Source organism: Mytilus galloprovincialis, chromosome 8 (assembly GCF_965363235.1).
Source record: "Mytilus galloprovincialis chromosome 8, xbMytGall1.hap1.1, whole genome shotgun sequence".
In the NCBI taxonomy this organism is placed as follows: Eukaryota; Metazoa; Mollusca; class Bivalvia; order Mytilida; family Mytilidae; genus Mytilus; species Mytilus galloprovincialis.
This window is the reverse complement of record NC_134845.1, coordinates 71,694,114-71,713,762: the sequence shown is the minus strand read 5'-3', so window position 1 is coordinate 71,713,762 and position 19,649 is coordinate 71,694,114. Positions and strand designations below refer to the sequence as shown.

At 32.5% G+C, this 19,649-nt stretch overlaps 1 protein-coding gene across 2 annotated transcripts in view; it reads right to left on the bottom strand.

Moving 5' to 3' along the window:
* Positions 1 to 15,049, bottom strand: part of LOC143042507 (rho guanine nucleotide exchange factor 17-like) — a 50,262-nt gene extending 35,213 nt beyond the window's left edge. The window contains exons 1-8 of one of the 2 annotated variants that reach the window (XM_076214837.1): positions 15,007 to 15,049; positions 9,103 to 10,883; positions 6,636 to 6,713; positions 5,777 to 5,953; positions 4,577 to 4,693; positions 3,262 to 3,354; positions 1,997 to 2,164; positions 23 to 73 (exon numbers count right to left, since the gene is read on the bottom strand). In XM_076214837.1, the coding sequence (XP_076070952.1) occupies positions 23 to 73; positions 1,997 to 2,164; positions 3,262 to 3,354; positions 4,577 to 4,693; positions 5,777 to 5,953; positions 6,636 to 6,713; positions 9,103 to 10,752 (2,334 nt within the window). In that variant the 5' untranslated portion in view covers positions 10,753 to 10,883; positions 15,007 to 15,049. Of the gene's footprint in view, positions 1 to 22; positions 74 to 1,996; positions 2,165 to 3,261; positions 3,355 to 4,576; positions 4,694 to 5,776; positions 5,954 to 6,635; positions 6,714 to 9,102; positions 10,884 to 15,002 lie in introns of both variants that reach the window. The other variant, XM_076214836.1, reaches the window with a different exon arrangement.
* Between the last annotated feature and the right edge of the window lie 4,600 nt (positions 15,050 to 19,649).

Below are 19,649 nucleotides of genomic sequence, written 5' to 3'. Positions count from 1 at the left end.
TACAATGTATCTGTTTACTTACAATTATCTGTACCATATCATGTCTGATGTATTGTCTGTCTGGTGACACAAGCTACAATACAAAAAAATTAAAACATCACTAACTCATTCCTGCCAACTGTTACTATTTGTGGGGGATTTCCCCCATGAAAGCTTCAAAAATGGAAATTTTTAAAGAACAATTTTGACCACAATTCAAAACAAAACATTCAATTAACATGGTTATAGATTTGTACAAGTATTTAGAAGTGAAACTAGAGGCTCTCAAGAGCCTGTGTCGCTCACCTGTTACTGTAGTTACTGATGTCGGCCATCTTGGTTGGTAGGCGGGGTCATTAGACACTTTTTTTTAAATAGATACCCTAGTAATGATTGTGGCCAAGTTTGGTTTAATTTGGCCCAGTTTTAGAAAAGAAGATTTTTGTACAAGTTACAAAAATGACGAAAAGTTGTTAAAAATTGACTATAAAGGGCAATAACTCCTTTAGGGGTCCTCTGACAATTTTGGTCATGTTGACTTATTTGTAGATCTTACTTTGCTGAACATTATTGCTGTTTACAGTTTATCTCTATCTATAATGGTATTCACGATAATAACCAAAAACTGCAAAATTTCCTTTAAATTACCAATTTTAGGGCAGCAACCCAACAACGGGTTGTGGGATTCATCTGAAAAATTGTGAGGGGATATTTCTTATTCTGATGGACATTTAAATCTTGAAAGATTTTCTCTAAATGTCTTAGTTTTAAAGATATATAGCAAAAACAGCATTTTACCACTATGTTCTAATTTTAGCCATGTCGGCCATTTAGTTTGGTAGGCGGGGTCATCGGACACATTTTTAAAACTATATACCACAATGATGATTGTGGCCAAGTTTAGTTAAATTTGGCTTAGTTGTTTCAGAGAAGAAGATTTTTGTACAAGTTACAAAAAATGACAAAAAGTTGTTAAAAATTGACTATAAAGGGCAATAACTCCTTAAGGGGTTGACTGACAATTTTGGTCATGTTGACTTATTTGTAGGTCTTACTTGGCTGAACATTATTGCTGTTTACAGTTTATCTCTATCTATAATAGTATTCAAAATAATAACCAAAAGCTGCAAAATGTACTTAAAATTACCAATTCAGGGGCAACAACCCAACAACAGGTTGTCCGAATCCTCTGAAAATTTCAGGGCAGATAGATCTTGACCTGATCAACAATTTTACCCCCATGTCAGATTTGCTCTAAATGCTTTGGTTTCAAAGATATAAGCCAAAATATACATTTTACCCCTGTGTTCTATTTTTAGCCATGGCGGCCATCTTGGTTTAATGGCCAGGTCACCGGACACATTTTTTAAACTAGATACCCCAAGGATGATTGTGGCCAAGTTTGGTTAAGTTTGGCCCTGTAGTTTCAGAGGAGAAGATTTTTGTAAAAGTTTACAGACGACCGACGACTGACGCCAAGTGATGAGATAAGCTCACTTGACCTTTCAGGTCAGGTGAGCTAAAAACAACAAAATCATAAATTTGAAGGCCCCTTTTCATGTTTTATAGGATAATTGGAGCCATCTTGCACGTAAAACCCCCATGGGCATTTTGAAATGTTAATAGGTATGCTATCTTAACATCAATTATATTGCTGAATTGTATCCTTTTTTGTTATTTCGTTTAGAACTAGATAATAAGAGATGTTGCAGAACATCAATCTTTCCATAACCTAGGGATCAGTAACTTAGTATAAAATGAAGTTGTCAAATATTTGTAAGTATTTTCCACTATTTCTCAAAGGTTAAAGACTTGACCACTCCTACTGCAAAAATAGAATACTGTAAATTCAAAAATAATTGTGTGCATTTATTATTGTGATTTTTGAAGAATGGACAAAAAAACAACATTTTATTCCTTGAGCTCATGAGGCAAAATAGGTGTGCAGACAATGTACCAATACAGATTATACAAGAACAATTACAGTAATTGAATAATATCACAATGAATGTCTTACATCAGTTAGTAACAGAAGCTCTAATCTTTTCAGCGAGTCTTGGCAATCTTCTTCCTGCCGATTCTCATCCAATGTTCCAAGTTTTATAGCAAAGTTATGTAGAATTCGGTCAGCTTCTTTCAATAAATCATAATCAGGATGACAAGATGGAGTATTCTCTATTAGTCTCTGTTAAATAGAACACATTGACAAATGTTAATTACTGTATATACTTCTCTATTGATATCACAATCAATCTTTTTCCAATTCTTCACTGATTAGTTCTTTTTGTGAACAGGTTAATATATTTGATGTCACGAAAATGTGATATTCAATTTCAGGAAAAGCTGAACAGAGTGATATAGACAGTGGGAACACCATTAAATTTCTTTAAAGCTAAAATCATTTACTTGAAAACAGACAGTTGAATCACAAGAAACAATGTCAAAAAGACAGTTGGACAGGTAAATATCAGCTACTAGACAAGAAATGTAATACTGTCATTGGTTACACTTTGATGATAGGATAACAATGTTTTGCTTGTTTACACATTAATTACTGTTGAAACCATTTTAATGACCACAGAAGTATACCTGTGGTTTAGAAAATTTCAGAAAAGTTGAAAAAAATCAAAACTCATTAGAAAATTGTGCTTGGCCCAGAAAGTGTCAATCATTAAAAATCCAAAGGATTTAGTATAAAGATGTCAAAATCAGTCAGAAAGATGGTACCACTGTGTTAAATTGATAACCTTTATGAATGTTTATTCACATGACCATTTAGCATGCATGTATAGGCTTAATTGGTTAAATTTTGGTTGATTTTTATTTAGTTTGGCCATAAACTGTGATTCATAACAACACAGGAACAAGTCTGCTATTAAAGGGGTGCAATTGGCACCAATACGAATACTATACTCAAGAAGCCTGGACATAATTGCTATAGGTATTATCTTTTAAGAAAACAAATTACGATAAGCAGAATCTAAAAGACAACTATAGTTATAAAACTAGCTATATCCAGTCTAATTCTCAGCTGACAATATATCCTACAAACCAGAATAATTCATATCTTGGGAGCTGAATAAACATATTTACAAACCTGAATTCATATATTTGGATTCTTTGTACAGGTCTTACAGTTATATTTTACAAACCTGAATGTTCTTGAGTAATTCATATCTTGGGATTCTTTGTTCAGATCTAACAATTATATTTTACCAAACTAAATGAGTAATTCATATCTTGGGATTCTTTGTTCAGATCTAACAATTATATTTTACAAACCTGAATGAGTAATTCATATCTTGGTATTCTTTGAACTGGTCTTACAATTAAATCCTTCATTGTCAATTTACTTCCACTGTCTCTGTGACATTGCTGTAAAAGAAGAAGAAACTCATCAACAACTCAAACATGCAAGCTCTGATATTTTTTATTGCGAATCCTATCATAGTTTTCCACAGATTCACCTGCAAGTTACCTGTCCATTTAAATTTTTGTAAGTCCTATTGTCCCATCTAACAAATACAACAGCTATTGTTCTCTGTTTAGTTTATTCAATGGGACCTTTAAATTTCTTGCAAGAGAAATCTATCACTCACTGATTAATTTACCTGAACAAAAAATTGAACTGTCAATGATGGAAATACATGTACAAATAAGTAATTATGAAACTGCATGTGATGTTGTATTTATTCATTCAATAACACATAATTTTCAATTTGTTAGATATAAACACTGATTTAAAAATTTAAAGTTGATTTCTGATCAAATTTCAACATTTTACCTATTAAAATTTGCTTTTTTTAGTCTGTTCATAAGTGAAAACTTGAATTGATAATGTTTAAATAAAGGTCTTCATAAATGTATTCTTTATAACTGAACAACCACAAAAAACATGCAAATTCTTTAAAACGTAAATGCATGCAGTAGTTAAAAAAAAATCAGAAATAAACTTTTTATAATTAAATCAGTGCTTATATTGAACAGATTGAAAGTATATTATTGATATTGAATAAATACGGTATCACATGCAGTTTATGTGAGTTTATACATGTATTTCAGTGAACAAACAAGATATTTTTTTGGTCAGGCAAATTAATCAATGAGTGATAGATTTCTCTTGGAAGAAATTTAAAGGTCCCATCAAATAAACTATACAGAGAACAATACCTGTTGTATTTGTTCAATGGGACAATAGAACTTACAAAAGTTTAAATGGACAGGTAACTTGCAGGTGAATCTATGGAAAACTATGATAGGGTTCGCAATAACAATAAAGAAAAATCCCTTATGTTTCAATGAGAGCTAAACCTACTGTATGTTTTATCATTGCAGCTCTTTTTATAAGGAGGATTGGCTTGTGGTCAACCACCTCTCATTATAACTTCGTCTGCCTCGCAGAGCAAGTGCGGGGGGAAACTGTGATGGAACATCACATCACATAAGATTATTTAGCAACTCTTATCCACAGCTTTTGAATGCATAAATGCACACAGGTATTTCAACAGCCTTTCACAAATGCTGAGGCAAATTCAAATGTTTAATTCAAAGATAAATTACAAATATCTTTTTAAACAGTCAAAGAAGTAACATTTACCTCTATAAATCTTTGTATGGATGATTTATTTTGTATGATGTTTTCTATTTCTTTACCAGAGGTCTTGAAGTTCTCTACAAATGACAGGTAACAATCCAGAACAGTATTTTTGGAAAACTAAAAAATATAAATAAGAAATCAATCATTGGTAAAATATCAACAATGTATGCAACATGTACTTTATTCACCTAACATACTGTCTATTATGCTCTATATGTCCTTAGCATGGAAAATAGCAGTAATTGTGGATTTTTTAAGCAAATTTTGTTAATTTAACTTTTCCGACACTTTGAGTTAATCTCTTGAAGCCAATATAAATATTTTTAGAGTTTAAAGTTTTGAAAAATTTATGTGACAGGGCCACATTTAAAAGAATGTCTGTTTCCCCTCCCCCCGGGTCTACTCTTTGTAAACAGACCAGGCAGGCAGGTAATTTTTTTTTTTTCCAACTGGATGTCATGGATAGTTTGACTTGTCCACTGGAGGCCACTTATCAGTTGTTAGTGCTCAATTTGAGTGTATTTATTTAGATTATCAATCCTTTTGGTAATAGTAATGCATAAAATGCATTTGACGTCCTAATGAGAAAAGCTAATACTCAGGCAAACTCGAAAGTGCCTTCCAAACTTGATGAAACAGCACCAAGATTTAATGGTAAGTATGTAAGTATGTTAAAAAAAAGGTAAGAATTTTCTTTATTTTCTTGAAGGCTTGAGATGGTGTATGGTTCATGTCATTATAAATTAACCTGCCCCACACCAACTCAATTTCTATCTACATCCCAAACTTTTGGCCTGGAAAAAATCCGATTTTTTTGGGGCAAATAATTTTTTGACTCGGGGGCTTATTTTTGACCCGGTCGAGGCGAGGGGAAACAAACATGTTTTTTATTTTGGCCCAGATAATCTTGGAAATAAATTCGACCTTTTCATAGATTTCGTGTTCAAATAAAAATACCTCCCCTGCACCAATTGTTTTAGAATTGAGGTCAAGAACAATGGAGATATAACAGATGGAAACCAAAGAACATAAGACATCTGTATACAAGGTATGAAGTATACAGGTCGTCTACCTTTTCAAAATATAAGACTGTATACCAAACGTTTACAATGCATCATACATTTAGTAGAATAAGGTTTTAGCTTGTACCTTCCTACATGTAAAACAAACACTAAAAAAAAATTTAACCTACACACTTACTGTTGAAATAATAACATTTCCAACTGTGCTTGACTTTGTATCCCAGGTTCTCCAGACTTTGTCTAAAGCATTCTTGTATACTGTGTGATGCATCAATATTTCAGGAACCATGTAGAAGATATTGTCTACAATATTATCATCTACATTACTGGACAGCTTCAGCGGCAACATGTATTTCTACAATGAGAAAAAAAAAACCCACATTATATCAATTCATTTTCAATAAATCTGCTCTAAATCCTGTTAAATGTCAGAATTTTATGTAAGTTGTATATGGTTATTTGAAGGCAATTTTATTGATGCAATGTAAGAAAGACAACTCAAGTGAACCAGACTGAACCTGGTAAGTAGCTTTGAAATATTTCACCTCTTCCAAAATTAGCTGGTGTAGATTGTAGTTTATATTTACAAGGAATCCGCATATTATAAAACTTCTATCTTGGAATCTGTAGGAGGATATCGCCTTACTGGCTCAAGTGAGAAAATGTATCTCATTGAGATGACCAATGATTATCTATAATTATATATGGGTCTAACAGACATACTGACAGAATTTTAAACTTTTATCCATAGTGGCAATGTTCATTGATGGTCAAAAATAATATGAACAAACTATAATCTAGATAACTAAATTTCAATAATGTCAAGTCTTATTAAAATTGGTTTAATGGTTTCATGAAAATCTCTGCAACAGTTTATAGATGAAGGAAAGACACCAGAGCTTCAGCAAGATTAAACAGACCAGCTTCAAAAATAATCACATCCTTTGTCTAAATGGAAGAATTGGAGTTTCAAGATAATGATTGAAGCCAAGTGACACTTACATGTATAGTTAAAATTGTCCAAGGAAAAGACTTACATCTTTCAGTGTAGATAAAGCATCAACATATTCTTGCTCATTTCTGTACAGCTCTTCTACAATGTGGTACCTTTTATCCTTAATAAAAAAGAATCAGGATTTATAAAATATGCAAATTTGTTTTATTATTAAATGCTTCATTTATCATGTTTATTGTGTGGCATTATATATAACATGTATAACAATCATTTCAATGAATGTTTGTGATATTTTTATACTACACAGTAACTCAGAATAAAGTGATATTCTTGAAACACATTTATGACTGTAATGAAATGAATTCAGATCAAAATATTAAAACTTCTGACATACCTTGCACAAAATTAAAATGTTCATGAATAATCATGATGTTATATATAATTATGAATGTTGTTTTACAAAGTTCATGCATCGTCATTAGTTGCTGTACATTTGTATTAGTTTTTTATCATTGTTTCAGACATACAATGTATAATTGGCCATTTGTTTTCTTGTTTGAATTGTTTTACATTTCTCATTTCAGGGCCTTTGATAGCAGACTATGCAGCATGGGTTTTGATCACTATTGAAGGCTGTATGGTGATCTAGATTAATGACTATTATGAGTATAGTTGTTCACTTCTTTGCCATTCAGTCTCTGGTGGAGAGTTTGTTTATTTGACAATCATACCACATCTTCTTATTTCTATATTCTCAAATCATGAAGACAATTTTAGCACAGTTAGAAATAACCTGAAATATGAAACATTTTATAACAATTTGACAGAGATATGTCTCACCTTTTCATAATTTCAATAGTTTATTAAACTAGACAAACAAAAACATAAACATGTGAACTATGCATGCTATGCAAAAGTTTGAAAATCAATAAACCACAATAAGATTAAGGAGGTAGGACCATTTAATCTCCCCCAACATAAAGACACATGTGCATGTTGCTTGAGGTGAGACAAAAGACTACTTTCAACAGGCTATTTAGTGAATGACTTCATAAAGGAGTGCATGGTTGACAAACTTTTCCAGTAGAGGACAAAACTCCAAACTTTATAACATGATAACAATTAGCATGGTAAGTTTTTTTTTTACTAAAATTAAAGCCAAAGTATAAAACCAGTGTTCTCCCCAGGGCCTTTTAGTATCATGGTTATGTGATGCTATAATCTTAAATGTGATGCTATCTGGAGTGGTTATCTTAAAAATGTGATGCTATCTGGAGTGGTTTTCTTATAGACTATGTTAAGGATGTGATGCTATAATTTTTAGAAACAAGATGGTATTTCAATTTCCTCTGTTTACCAGGATGCTAAATGAAATATCTGTGGAGAACACTGAAAACTTTCAAAACATCAAAACTGACTGCCAAAATTTTATAGGTTATTTTTCCTAAATAAAATTTTTGGCAAAATAGTTTCAGTGAAAGCATACACTTTACCACTACATGTATGCATGTATTTGGTACATTCTTGAAAAAACTTTCATTTTGACAACTTCGTGTTTAGGTTATGTTTTGCAAAAACAAAGGTCATCAGTACTGAGCTGAGGGAGGAAAATGTTAAGCAAGGGAACATTTTGATATTTTGATCGTTTATTGTTCAATTTTTAAAAAAAAACAACTAAAACAACATTTTAATCCTGTCCGAAGAATAACTCTCCAGCCCGAGGTAGTTCATAATGACTCTGAATGTGTAATGCATACTGCTGTTACGAAAACACGAATAGTGCCGAGTCTTTTCATGCACACTTGAACAAACAGTTTTACGCTAGCAATCCTAACATTTTTGTTTTTATCGATGTGTTATTGAAACTGCAAACAACATCTTACATAAAGATGAGAACTCTGACTGTAAAAGCACCCGTTTGGAAATGTGAAAAGAAGAAGATGGACTTCCTTCTTGAACAAAATACAAAACTTGTAAACGGTGAATGTACGTACTACTGTGGACTTTGTGCGGCGTGTTGGCTACAAATATTCTGCCAGAACTGACTTATGAACTCATATCAAGATATTTCTGATTAGTGCTGACTTTTGAACATAGGTTTTCATAGATTTAAATGATGAATTTTACTTGCATGTTTATATGATGACCTTTGACCTACTTAATATTTATTTCATATTATGGCTTTGCTTTCGATCAACAGGTATTCCTCAATTATTTACGGAAAAGCAATAATTTATTTTTTCCGGAATAGTTACTTTTTTTTCCGGAAAAGTAAGATATTTATTTGCGGAAACGTAAACCTTTTTTTCCGGAAACATCATCTTATTTTTTCGGAAAGTCATGCCAATTTGTGGAAACGTAAAACGCCGCAGGTAACTGCAGGTGATAAAACTTGGGATTAACAATTGTGACATGAAATACTTTATGCCACAGATACTTACAGAGTAAATCTTTCATAATAACCAGCATTACAGAGAAAAATCTCCACCAAGAGTAATTTGTGGTCGAGTGATTTAGTATACCTACAAAATATATGAATATAGCCTTACCTTGTTTTCTTTCTTGCACAAAGTTGGCATACTGGTAGACTGAACATCTATAATACTTGGTGGAAACAGTGAGACTGGATTACTTTCATTGCTGGCTATACTGTGCTTCCTTAGACTATTCTCTCGGTCTAAATATTTTCTCTCCCTTTGCAACACACTGGCTGAACTGACACTTCTAGCAATGTTTTTCTTGTTTGTATTAGGGAGAGTGAGATACTGAGGAGAGCTATCGGTGGGAGTTGAATCCTCAAAAGTAAAACTAGATACATACAATGGAGGTTTGTTGAAGGAGTCATCAAAAGATTGAGATGTTTGTAATGGTGGATGATTATTATCGTTATCAAGGTCTGTTATCAGATCTGTATGCTGACTTTCACTTAGTGCAATCTCCTCCTCCTCCTCCTCCTTTGTATCTTGCTTAGCTAAATGTGGAGAACTATGAGAGGGTTTGAGAACACCAGGTATATCAGCATTGTCTATAGACTTGCTGCCTATAGGATCACTTTTGGATTTGGGTTTTGTTCCACGAACATTTCTGGGTTTTTCCAAAGCACTTATTTCACTATTAATACTGACATCTTCACTGACGAGACTCTGGCCTAACTGACTATCGGCTAATGATATGTCACTAGGCTGAGACTCCAAATCAAACGAGGTTGTTGGTGGAGCTTCATAAGAATGAGATAATGAACCAAAACCATTGGTATCTACAGCACCCTGTTCAGAGGGGAATGTAGTCTTTGTATTAAGGGGGTGAGTAATATGCCTAGAATTAGAGGTTTTACGACCATTGCTACTGATGGGTCGTAATTCTACACGTTGTAAACGTTTATAACTTGGTTCATCACTTTTACATGGTTCTGGCAGTGGTTTATTAATTTGCATTAAACCTGCATAAGCAGGTCTTCGTTTTGGAGCACCTATTTTATGTAACATTAAAAAGCGAGAATTTGTATCTGTATGTCCTATCAGTTTTTGTTCACCTTCAGAATCTAACCCTTCATCATCAGACAGAGCAGGACTTTTACTGTCACTTTTCCTGCCATGGATCCACCCTTTTCTATTTGCCTGAGACTGTTGTTGATCCTCCGTTACGATTATCTTACCAGGAGATCCTAGAAGACCGTCAGAACTTGACCGTCTATCACACTCTTTGATCTTTCCTGATAACAACTGACTATCACTGATAGATTTAGCACCATCCTCCGTAGGATTACTACGTGGCTGTTCCACCCCCATACGACCACTTTTAAGAATATCAGTGAGAACTTTAAGGCTGCGACTTCTGTTTCTGCTTAGCAATGGATTATCTTCAACTGACGGTGAGGGTATGGGCGATGTAAATGGAGATACATGTGTTGATTGAGATTTAGCTATAGCCTTGGGAAAAGTTTTAGGTCGACTGTAGGTTTTTTTGAAGTCAACTTGCTGTAGTTCTTTGATATCTTCCATAGTTTTATCAATGAGAGCTTTAATTTCTGCCCCTTGACCAGGGTCTGTTTTAGATCTGCCATGATGGCCAGGGCAAACTCTTTCATTGCCAAACTCTGGCAATTTTGGGCGTGAAATCTTTGGTGATATTGAAGGGTTTATTTGATCCTCATCATCTTCACTGGCTGAACACTGCCCTGATGATGACTTCTCTTCCATGTTTCACTATTGTTTTTTATTCTATTGATTAATTTTCATCCATGTCCTCAGGTAGTAAACCTGTATAAGACATCACTAGGATACAACAGATGTATCTAGGTAAACACATAGCTATAATCTGTAAATCCAAGCTGGAAAAAAAGAAATAGAGTAAAAGATTAAACTGCATGTTTTACTTAACATGTACATGTATTGCAATAATTAGAGAACTGTTGTACAAAATGTTCAAAGGGTGCAAGTGTTAGTTCTGCCAAAAGAACATTTTTAAACTATATAGTGCTGCTTCTACATGTAGTAATGCTAACTAGTACTTTATAGTTCGTATAAAAATAATAAAACATGTTAACATTTCAAACAATTTCAACCAATACAATGTACTACATATGCACAGCCAATGTGCCAAAACAGATTGAAAAAGTACGCAGACTGGTTTTTACTCAATTATAGCACACCTGTAGTGTACATGTACATTGCATATTATTTGTTGAAGCAAATTTAATATTTCCTTCTAAATTTAGCCCCAAAACTGTATCATGCATAACTTGACAAATCTTTTAGTGAAGAATCTAGCTCATATCCTATATTTTTCTTCTCAAAATGAAAATTTAATGTAAGGTATGTCAACACTCTAAAAGTGTTAAAAAAGATATTTTCTTGGGTTACCATATTGGGAAAAACAATGAGATAACATGCAAACAAGCATTTTATAAAAAGTGATTTGATGTTAAATAATTGGCTGGAAAATTGATAAATAATTAAAACTAACCTATTTAAAGAGGGTTAATTATACTTTCACTAATATTTCATTATGAACTACATTGTAACTAGCTCCCCTTTACCATGCTTATACATGTTATAGTTGGGTTAGTTTTCATCATCAATTTTCCAGATTTCAAAATGATTCAAGAATCAAATACATGTAATTTCTGGTTTCTACCAAAAATGTAATTAATCTTTACAATTTTCAACCAAAACAAAACTTTCTTGAAACCCACTGACTCCTTTCATCATGTTCATTTGTATTGCTCAGGAATAAATCAAATTAAAATTGTTAAACATACATGTACATTGTAGCTATATAGGTTATGGAAGTAGTTTGGGCAACATTGTTTAATCCAAAGAAAAAAATCAATATCGGCTCATTCCATTGAAGTATTTATAAATTAAAATGTGTAAAAATTATATGTAAAATATGTATATTGTATAAAAATTATAAATACTCATCATTTGAGGTGCACACTTTTTGTTTAATTAAAATAATCATCCTTTTCCCTTCAATCAAGTCATTGTTGTTTGTTGATCATTATCATATTTGTTTTTTATCAATTATATTATGTTGTTCCTTTTTTAGCTTGTAATGTTCTGTTGAACCTTTGTCCCAAGTATAGGTGAGGGTTGGGGGTCTCTTGCATGTTAAACCTTGTCAAAATCTGCTTGTCTCAAGTCAGGAGCCTGTAATTCAGTGATTGTGGTTTGATGCTGTATATCATTTTTGCTTTTTAATGATTGTCCTGGACGGTCCTTTGTCTAAAGTGAATTTGAACCACTGAATAGGGTGCCTGTCTGTGTATAAATACATGTATCTTTATTTAAATATCAAGTCATCTGATTATAAAAATTCTTCCAATCATCTCCATCGGTAATTAGATGGTGTCTATTCTACATGTACATGCTGATCCATTATAACAGTCCATGATGCATTGTAAATTGCATTTTTTTTTTTTGTAATTTGAGTCTAATCGTAAATAAAAACATTCATATCAGAAATTTATAAAAATTAAAAAGCAAGCTTATATAATTACATCAATAGACATGATAGATAAAGGGACCAGAGTAACAGACAATTGGTGGTATTATATTATATATTTTTATTATTACAAATTGCCTACTTCATTTGCTTTAATATTTTACTAGAACACACCTGCGAAATCGCGGGCATTCAGAGCGTAGTATGTAAAGTGTTGTTTGAAGAATTTTGTGAAATATTGAATGACTGGAGAATTTCAGCAAAAGTATCATAAATCATAGGTTATTGGGGACAGGAAAATGTTTTTTTTAATCCCTCCTCCTTCATGTCCTTTATTTCCAAAATTCCCAATTTGTGGTTTTCTATCAATTTCAATATGAATATACATTTAGTATGTTATGAACATTTAAGTAAGGAGCCTGTAATTCAGTGGTTGTCGTTTGTTTATGTGTTACATATTTGTTTTTCGTTCATTTTTTGCACATAAATAAGGCCGCTAGTTTTCTCGTTTGAATTGTTTTACATTGTCATTTCAGTGCCTTTTAAAGCTGAGTATGTGGTATGGTATTTGCTCGTTGTTGAAGGCCGCTAGTTTTCTCGTTTGAATTGTTTTACATTGTCATTCCGGTGCCTTTTAAAGCTGAGTATGCGGTATGGTATTTGCTCGTTGTTGAAGGCCGTACGATGACCTATAGTTGTTAATTTCTGTGTCATTTTGTTCTCTTGTGGAGAGTTGTCAACATGGCAATCATACCAGATCTTCTTTTTTTTGTAATCAATGAATTTTGTAAAAGATTTAATGACTGGAGAATTTCAGAAAAGGTATCAAAAGTGCACATGAATAATTTTAGCGCTTATCTGTATCTATCATATAAATAAAGTGTATTTACTTTCAATTCTAAGTTTTCTAATCGATCCATGGTGGTCATTGATATAGTATACAGACCCTCTCTATTTAATAAACTCTGTGACCACCGTGGATAGTAAACTTGAAAATGATAGCAGATAGAATTCTGAAAATACACATTATTCGTAGTATATGTATGTTCAAAGTATACAGAAAAACGCAAAGCGGAAGTATAATCTGACTTAAAATTTTGTCCAATGACGGGACAATATCCGGATGCCCTTTTTCTTGTTTTTCTCCCAAAATAACTCAATCTGAATAATCATATGAATGGATGACAAATGCAACTATGCACTGTACCTATAGGACACAGAGGCGTGTTAATTAATATATTGTGGAAAGAAGAGAAGCGACACCCAAAATGAGGTCTTCTTGTTTAATAGTATAGATATCAATCAATTTAATCAAAATCAATCATATTATGTACTTTGTTTAACCTATTTTTAATTTACTTTACATTATGTCTGAAAATTATATTGTAATTATTCTGCTCATTTTGGGTGCCGTGATTGGCAAATAAAATATTTGTTTGTTTGTTTGTTTGTTTGTTTGTTTGATATATTAAACAATTTAACAAAGTTTCATGAGACCTGCTGAATTCATTTTTGAGTTATTGTTAGAAAAAGGGAAAAATCACCCTTTTTTTAATGAATAAAACGCTGCAACTCGGAAATGTAAAATATGAAATTTATGAAAATCAAAAGGGACCCCATGTCAATAGATATAAACAATTCACTAAAATTTTTTGGAAATTGGTGAAAGCATTTTTGAGTTATTGTCTGAAAACTGGAAAATCCCCCATTATTAAATGAATAAAAAAACCCTCATAAATCGGAAACGTAAAACTAAAATTTACAAAAAAAGAAAAGGAGCTCACTTTATCACTTTAATACATGTAGATATAAACAATTCACCAAAGTTTTATGCAAATTGGTTTGTGAGTTAATGTCAGACATGTTGATGAGGGACAGACCGACAGACAACAGTATACCATTATACATCCCATAATTGCCCAGGCGTATAAAAATCAAAATCGCTTTCCAAGATGTCATAATTATTGGTACTAACCTTTACCCCTCTTCTTATTTTAGGCCTCTGGACCCCCCTTTTTAAATCCTTGATCCACTTCCAATAAAACGTACCCTGTACATAGTTTTAACAAAGTTGAATAGTACAATACAGAAGAAAATGAAGTTACTTTAATGCTGAATTATAAAGCAGCGAGTGTGAGAAAAGTAAAATGAAGTGTCATAGGATAAATTTGACGATTGCTAGCGATGCCATGGTACAAAAGAACGGTTGTTTACATTGTCGTCTAATCTTTTAAATATTAATTAAGAGTAAAAAATAGTTTGAAATCGGTTAGTGCCCTATAAGAAACCATTGGCTAGTTTTATGCATTACTGCAGTCTTGTCAGCTTATAAATAGCTGAAGATGAAAATCATAAAGGTAAACAAAAGGAATAAAATGATGTCAGAAGTTTGTCGTACATACACAAAATCGTTTGCCAACATCATTTGATGCACACTAATGTGTAGAAAACTATGTTTGAAACGTTTTATCAACTTTTCGTTGTTCTTGAAAACTTTTCTCACCTACATTTATTTTCTCAGATTCATCCGCCATTTTGTTTTCTAATTTCTGACAGCAAATTGTAACCTATAGTTCATTTCATAAAAGATCAAAAGAAAAATAGCAGCAAAATTCTCCAAATAGAAAACTTGGAAGAGCATTTTAAACTAACATTTCATGTCCCAATTCCAAACTGATGTTTTCGTGCAGAATGGAGAGAAAAGCAAATTTACAGCGAATTATTTATAAATATATCATTGTAGATTAATTAATGGTGACTTTGTTGTCAAAAATTGATGACATTGTGTACTTATTAATATTTAAGATCTATATATATCATTACTTTGTACTAAAACTATTACACAAGAGACATACGACAATTTTGCATAGGCGGATAAAAGAAAAAAAGGGGGGGGGGGGGTTAACTCAAATTGCAGCTACTGTAACACTATGATTCTTTGAATTTATTTATAGCTTTCCTTGAATTTTGTCTGTACTAATATGTTCATCTTTTTTTAATCTTGACGTGAATTGTTATTCGCATATATCCAGCCTTCAAGTTGACTTTGGTGAAGGTTCAGATATATGCATGTGCCATGAATAATTTAAACTCACAAGTTTTTAAAAGCTTTGCTTCCCTTTTCATGATAAGGCATACTGACTTGGCTTGTATTCCGGCATATTTTAACAAATTTGAACTCTATGCTAAAAAATTTATATGCAATTAGGTTTTACTCTATCCGTCGTCAACTACAATTTATGTTGTTAGCATTTTTGTCAGCGATGATTTCATAATTTGAATGATTTGTTAGGATTGTAAACCAATTTTAAGTCTGTTTGGGTTGCTCACATACTTTTTTTAATATGACCGAACTAAAAATAATCAACTGTCATACAAGTGCCGGGAGGTTATGCTAGCTATAAAACCATGCTAGTTTAACCCATCATTTATATTTCGAAAAATGCCCCCAGGAATAAGACGGTCGTTTTCTACTCTTTCCGTTGATTGAGATAGTCGAGCATTTAGTTTTGTCAAGTCAAGTTTATGGACTTCCTTCTTGTCAATTTTACTTTGGAGTTCAGTACTTTTTGTAAATACTTTGCTTTAGTCCCATGTTTTACCCGACATATTATGCTAAACAATGATTTTATATGTATCATTTACGAGGATTTTGAGGCACACTAGTTCACAATTGTTTCATTAGAGACATTAGACCTACATATATCGATATAAATGGTTCCATAGTGTTGAAATAGTTGCAAAATGAGACCAAAGCTTAAGGTGAGCTTAGACGGGGTTGTCTGCTGCCAGTATGTCGTCAAGTTTTTTTTTATTTTCATGCTCGAGTCAAACGTACGATTTATGTATTTGGCTGCAAAAAGATTTTTTGTATAGCCTTTTTAAAGATCTCAACGAGCATAACACAGTGACACGTGTCGTTATCGTTGTATCACGCCACGGCCAAGAAAAAAATGTGTTTAAGAAAGTAAAGTCAGTCAACTGAGTTTTAAAACCTCACCACGATCTGAATTGTTAGATCGCGGTAATCGTGGTCTAGTGTGACTGGGGCATAATAAATCTGCAAAGTTGCCGCGGGAAGCAGATTCTCTTTCTTTCCTCGCCGGGATTCGAACCCATGCTAATGGGAGATTGAGACAATACCGACATATATTTATTTAATCTACTTTATAGGTAAACGGTTACACATTTTATTGACTCTCAGATTTAATCTTTAATTGCCATTTTGAAATTATTTTGTATATTTGTTAGGAACATGGTATATTGTTCCTTCCTTCCGTAAGTTTTGACTATCCTTTGTAGAATTTGAAACCACTCCCCACGATTTTCTGTAACCACACGAACTTCAAGGTAAAGTGTTACTATTGCAAGTAAAGCAATGAATAGTTAATGATGGAATATTTGCAACAAGAAGCACATCTGCTATAACGCTTCATCTCCCGTCATTTAACATCTACACTGAGCAATCAATAAAAGCTTCTCAAGAAATGCATATATTTAATAGCTCAAACATTCGCACGTATCATATTCATCAATACATGTTAACTTCATTTTCATATACAGCGTGTCGATTTCCGTTGGAATACCATTATGATGTGCCTTCGGTATTTTCTTATTGCTATCCTTTTTTGTTTTGTTTTACAATATACATGCATGCAGAATCTGCATTGATATCAAATCTAACACCTATTTACGAATTTTTGAAGTTTTGGGTTATGCTTTAAACAAAGAATAATACCTCTTCTATCAGAACTATGTTCTAGTGTCATTAGCTTAAATCACTTTTCAAATTCTCTATTATGTCTTGATTTATATTTAGTGACCAGGAATCTTTTATTTATCTTACTTATTGTACGGTATGGGGTTCTGGTTTGTTGAAGGCCGTATATACTTGGTGCTGTTTTATCTGTGTTAATCAATCTTTGTTAAATGGACACATTTATAAACTAGAAACCATATAAGGGGGATATTGCTAAGTTTGGTGGCTTCAGAGGAGAACAATTTTGAAAAAAAGTTAACGACGACGGATGCCAAGCGATTACAAAAGATATATCTATCTTTTTCTAGGGTGAGCTCTAATGTCACAAGATAAATTATTTTTTGAAATAACTTGAATATGATTTTATAAAAGTACAATAAATTCTACAACGCATAACATGTAGATTTTCGTAAAACTATAAAAAGTCTAATGGAAGCAACCACAAATTAAGTCCCAAATGCCATTTCCAAACAGATGAACATATTCTTTGCCTTTGATTAAGTAACAGTACGTTTACAATCAACTGCATGCATGTTTAAAAAAGTACACTTGTCATTTTTGGGGGATTTTCTCGCTTCGTTGAAGACCCATTGGTGGCCTTCGGCTGCTATCTGTCCTTTGGTCGGGTTGTCCTCTTTGACATATGGGAAATATTTCCATTATCAATTTTACTTAATTGTATCCAAATTATAAATGCCGAGAGGTGGCTTTAAACTGCAGTTTCTATGTTTCGTTATATTTAATACAAATGTACAATTAATATAAAAACTATCAAGAATGACATTATTCGACCAAAATTCTGTAGGAAGTGACGTTATGAAATGTCCTTCATAAACACATACTCTAATGTTGGTTATGCTTTTCGAAAAAAATAATTAACGAACATATTTATAAAATATACAATATTTCATCAAACGTTTCCGCTACGATTGCAATGCACTAGCAAAACACTGATTCGACCAATATCTTTATCCTTGTGGACCTGCATCCTTGTCCAAAGTTTTATTTGAAAATGTCCTGTGTTTCCTTAATAATGCACATCTTAGTTCACCATCTCCTTTTAGCACAAGTGAGCTAATGCCTTTATCCAGCAGCGGTCGTCGTAAAAGTTTTCAAAGATTCGAGATCGATCATGCTTACATTCATATAGAACTTATTGTACTCTTTTCAACAATGTTTGCCTTTTAGCTAGTTGATCTTTTAAAACTATACACAGAGATGTGAAAAAGCCGAAACTAAGAAAAGTTTGTATTAAAATTAAAAAACAATTACTATGAAAGATGGGGTCTTTGGGTAACTACTACGGTTCTGGCATTTACCCCAAAAAGGAATTAGTTGATTATTTCTGTTAATGCGATAATTGTAGATCTTTTCTAGTTTAACATTTTGCTAGACATTATTTTCAATAAAAAGTCGACCACTTTTGCTGTGCATAGTTTCTCTCAATCTAATTAATTAAGTTTCTCTTTGTTTATATATATATGATCGACTTTTTATTAAAAGTAATGTCCAGCAAAATGTTTAACTAGAAAAGATCTACAATTATCGCATTAACAAAAACCATCAACTAATTCTTTTATGGGGTTAATGTCAACGAAACGTAACATACAACCTTATTTCAACTTTAGTAATCTATATCAACAATCGTATGTCATGGTAAAGACGCGGATTTATGGTCTTTTCCCCCCTTTCTGTATACTGAGTGGATTTGTCAAGAGAACGCACGATCATATGTTTTCTGATTTTGCATATATTAGGGAGAATCTCTACAGCACCTTCGTATAACGCGATACCATTAAAAAAATGTTGATACCTAAACAATAACACGTAATTCAGTTAGTGGAAAAAAGGTCGACTTGCCTTTATTCTTGCCACAAAATCCGAGACAAAAAAATAATAATAAAAAAAAAAAAATACCACAAGCAAAAGAACACTGCCTTGTATTTCAGTGGTATAAGACTTAGTACACATGTATTAAAATTCCAATATGCTTTAACAACTCATTTGACCCGACTGAGTAAAAGTTTAACAGTTTAACCACACCTCACGACTCGCGGTCAATTGTTTATATTTATACACTATCGAAATTGATTTCTGTTTTACTTTTTACTCGTCCCAATTGTACATGAAAGACCATGAAATATTTCCCCCTGAACATTGAGCGAACGATAAATATATTCATTTATATATTCAATAAAGATAAACAATTAATTGATTGATATCATTTTACTTTGGAGAACTATTTTAGAAATAAATATTCCAATACAAAAATGTTTTTTTTTGTCTCATAGAAGCTGTCCCTTTCCATGATCTTTGTGGGTTGTACTAATTTAAAACTTCAATATGATCTATTTATAAATTAATAAAGGTGAATATTCATAAGGGTTATTT